This window comes from Hyposmocoma kahamanoa, unplaced genomic scaffold (assembly GCF_003589595.1).
Source record: "Hyposmocoma kahamanoa isolate Upper Pololo Valley unplaced genomic scaffold, ASM358959v1 64, whole genome shotgun sequence".
NCBI classification, from domain to species: domain Eukaryota; kingdom Metazoa; phylum Arthropoda; class Insecta; order Lepidoptera; family Cosmopterigidae; genus Hyposmocoma; species Hyposmocoma kahamanoa.
Window position 1 is genome coordinate 19,906,758 of NW_020653852.1, and position 3,929 is coordinate 19,910,686.

General features: G+C 40.3%; 1 protein-coding gene across 1 annotated transcript; it reads right to left on the reverse strand.

The window, feature by feature from the left end:
* Positions 1-908: 908 nt before the first annotated feature.
* On the reverse strand, positions 909-3,192 carry LOC113230948 (pupal cuticle protein 36-like). Its single transcript, XM_026465058.1, has 2 exons — positions 2,346-3,192; positions 909-2,076 (listed from the first exon to the last, which is right to left on the reverse strand). Exons 1-2 carry the CDS (start codon positions 3,190-3,192, stop codon positions 986-988), a joined length of 1,938 nt encoding a protein of 645 aa, XP_026320843.1. The 3' UTR covers positions 909-985.
* Between the last annotated feature and the right edge of the window lie 737 nt (positions 3,193-3,929).

Sequence of the window (3,929 nt, forward strand, 5' to 3'; positions counted from 1 at the left end):
AAGAAAAATATCTGGATTCGTTGGTTTCTGTCGTTCAAAGATTTGAATGTTTGAAACATGATACACTTACCTTTTAAGAATTCCACGTGCATTAGGAAACCTTTAAACAAATTAAGATAGGTATGCTGGTAATGACTACATGTGTAACGTTATGCAACGTTTTTAAACCAAACAATGATTGACGTGTTTCAAAAGCAGGCATGTAGTACGACACCATACCCAACCATTAGGCTGCCGAATGACCATTTATCTTTGTTCAGTCAATGTGGGAAGATTTTGACTTTTAATATGTGTTATGATGTGGACATCCCTGTTACCATTAGAATATTCCCGTAGGCGTCACACGCTGCTTCACACTCAAACTGCATTCCCGATATTCCACTTTCACTTACTTCGATTTCATCAGTCATTTGATTAGGCTCTGACACTCTCGGTTACTCTTGGATCTTTTGACCTGGTCTTTCACGATGTCCTATTTTCATGACAGCATTAATCTAGTTTTTAAATTTAGTTGTATTATTTTTATTTCATAATTCGACTTGAAACATCATGTTTACATGTATTGCTCATTCTGGTCAAAAATTTCTAAAAAGGGGCTGTCTTTATAAAACTTATAGTTTGTGTAACATTTGGATCTGTATCTTTTGATCATTTGATTACTCACAGTATAGTAAAAATATCTAAATAAATTTAAGCTGGTTTACCACCTTCGCAAATAACAAATATTAAATAACAAACAACTTTCGCAAAGATAACAATAAATAAGAATATTGATATCAAAATACAAAATAAAAATTGGATCTTCTAAAAGAAAATAAGACGATAGGAATGTACTTTGCTTCATTTATTTAAAATCCCATTTACATTCAATCACATAGTGATACTCCATATTGTTTTACAATTCTATACAATTTGTACAAAATTATTTCCTATTTTTTTTTTATTTTATAATGCCGGTTTAAAATTAAATAATAAAAGCTTTGGTTTAGTATTTGTAGCCTTCTTCTTCGCTGAAGCTAGGTGGCTGGCGAGGACCTCCGAAGGCAGGGCCTTGAGCTCCTTGTGCTCCTGGAAAACCACCCTGAGCACTAGCTTGGTTTCCTGGACGGGAACCAATCTGACCTTGGCCGGGTAAACGGTTTTGGGAACCAGGGTTTCCCTGACCGTTCAATCCACCTTGGGCACGAGATCCAGCAGAAGTGTTAAAAGAGGGAGCGCCGGAATCTTGAGACCCTGGGCGATTGTATTGGTAGCCCTGACCAGACATAGAAGATCCAGATTGGGTGGAAGGCCTGAATGTATTCTGGCTTGAAGCAGAAGGACTGAACGATCCTTGGTTGGATCCAGAAGGGCTGAGTGACCCTTGACTAGAACCAGGAGTTCTGAACGATCCCTGGGTGGAGCTAGAAGGGCCTACATTTCCCTGGCTGGAACCAGAAGGACTGAAAAGTCCTTGGTTGGATCCAGAAGGTCTGAAAGAAGGTCCAGACGATCCCTGTGTGCCTGATTGAGGTCTATTAGAGGCCTGAGGACGAGATCCCTGAGCAGAGTCTGAAGGTGTAAAAGATCCAGAACTAGAAGGCCTGTTGAAAGGTCCCTGAGATCCAGACTGAGAAGCTTGGTTAAATTGTGGGCGATACTGACCACTAGAGCCTTGGGTCTGCTGAGTGGTCTGAGGACGATTATATTGGTAACCAGAATCACCACCCTGAAATTGGGAGCCACGACCTCCTGCTTGAGAACGACCAGGGAAACTTTGTTGTCCAGACGGGGCAAAATTTCCTTGTTGGTTGAACTGTCCGGAAGATCCCTGATTGAATCCAGGTCCTTGAGTACCAGGTTTAGAGCTAGAAGGAGTGAAACCAGTGGCACCACCAGACTGCTGAGTAGTTTGTCCTTGATAAGAACCGCCTTGACTGCTCTGACCGCCTTGAGGTCGATTGAATCCACCTTGGTTTCCTTGACTAATTTGAGGCTGATTATATGCACCTTGAGCTTGACCTTGACCCTGGTAATTAAGTGAACCAGCATTGTAAGCTTGCGGCGACTGGTTATCTTCTTCGGGATTGTAAGCTCCTGGAAATAAATAAAGCTTGAATTAAAAACTTTTTTAATTTAAACACAAAAATGTGTGTAATTCTGTCACAGAAGTAATTGCAAATATCATTAGTACTATATATTATATTGCATTGTTCGTTTACAAAACAAGAACCTATATTTTCCAAAGCCATAATATTATAGTGGTTTACAGAAAGAAAACAAGGAAGAGTAATAATGTAATTGCAATTAATAAATTGCAGTTTTATGGAAGTTTGATTGACGAATATTTTAATAAACGAAATTACCCTCTTGTGTACCAGCAGCAGCAGCTCGAGCGTTCTGTTCGATGGACCGCAGAATTTCTTCAGGAATGGGATGAGGAGTAGGCAAGTGGTCTCCCTGGGGTACGAAACCATTCTCATCGGCAGTGTATGTGATTCTGTAGGTCTGACCGTCGTCACCAACGTACGAATAACCACCTTGAGCCTGGACACCATTAGTTGCAACACCAGATTCTTCAGCAGAAATTCCATTCGATGTTTCGAAGCTGTACGAAAAAGTTTCACCGTCGTTTTGGTTATCGTATCTCAAGATTTCAGCATTTCTATCAGCATCAGCTTGAGCCCGCTGAGGTTGAGAGCCAGCTGTGCCTGAAAATCCACCCTGGGGTTGACCGAAACCCGACGGTGCTTGTTCAAATCCTTGAGTCTGACTGAATGTTTGTCCAGATGGGCCAGTCGATCCTGATTGGCCTGCCTGTCCAAATCCTTGAGTCTGACCAAATCTTTGACCAGATGGGCCAGTAGATCCTGACTGGCCGGACTGTCCAAATCCTGATGGTCCTGAAGATTGACTGAAGGTAGACTGGCCTTGTGGGTTGCTTTGTCCAAAACCACTTGTACCCGATGCACCTGGCAGAGCTGATGGTTGGTTGAATCCACCAGAGGATTGGCCAAATCCACCACTGCCTGTCTGTCTAGATCCAGCACTGGAAGGTCCAGAAGGTCCAGCAGGAGCTGTCAGGGATCCAGGGCCGCCGCCAGCAGTTGCTGCGTTAGCAGGTGGAAGGTATGTTCTGTCCAACTTCGCTGCATAGCTGCATGCTAATACTGATAAGATTATAAGCTGGAAAGAAATAAAGATCTTGAGCATTTCACTTTAATAAATAAATAACTCTTCAAATTCAATAGGATACTGGCGCTCTCTTAGAACAGTTCGCATTAATATAGTTGACACACAATATTAATATAATATATAGAACTTCGCCTAAGGCAAGTAAGTTTTGAAACAAAATTTATTGTAACTTAAAAGTTGCTCCCATTTTTCAATTAACTTGCAATTCAATCGATGAAGATTAAGATAAGATACGGGATTCCTCTCATCGTAAAGATGCTTAGACAATGAACCAATTTAGTCCGAACTTGCGGAACATAACACAATCACTGACACTAAAAAAATCCTTGTTAATTACGACAACGAGCGCAATTAATCAAAATCTAAAATTATAGACATTTAAGTCACCGTCACGTGAAAATAAGGTCAAAATTCCTTAGAAAACTATGATTTTAAAATTTAATCTCTACTTGTCACTTCAATGTTTTCAAATGTCAAAATTGAGCAACTTGACTGTGAGAGCCATATAACAGGCAATTCGGATAATTGTTTAATGACATATTATTATTTTTATTATATTATTTTATTACCAGCTTCATCTCAGCTGTTGTTTTGCTTAAGGATGAACACCGAATGTGCTTGTTCAGATAACTGTACCCTATTTATATGATTACAGAATTCGTTCGTTCAAAGTGTTTAGGTAAGTTGCACTCACGGTCCTAACCTTTGACTGTACGAAGATTCCCACTAAGTTTACGTGTGTGAGTTTCTTGCAC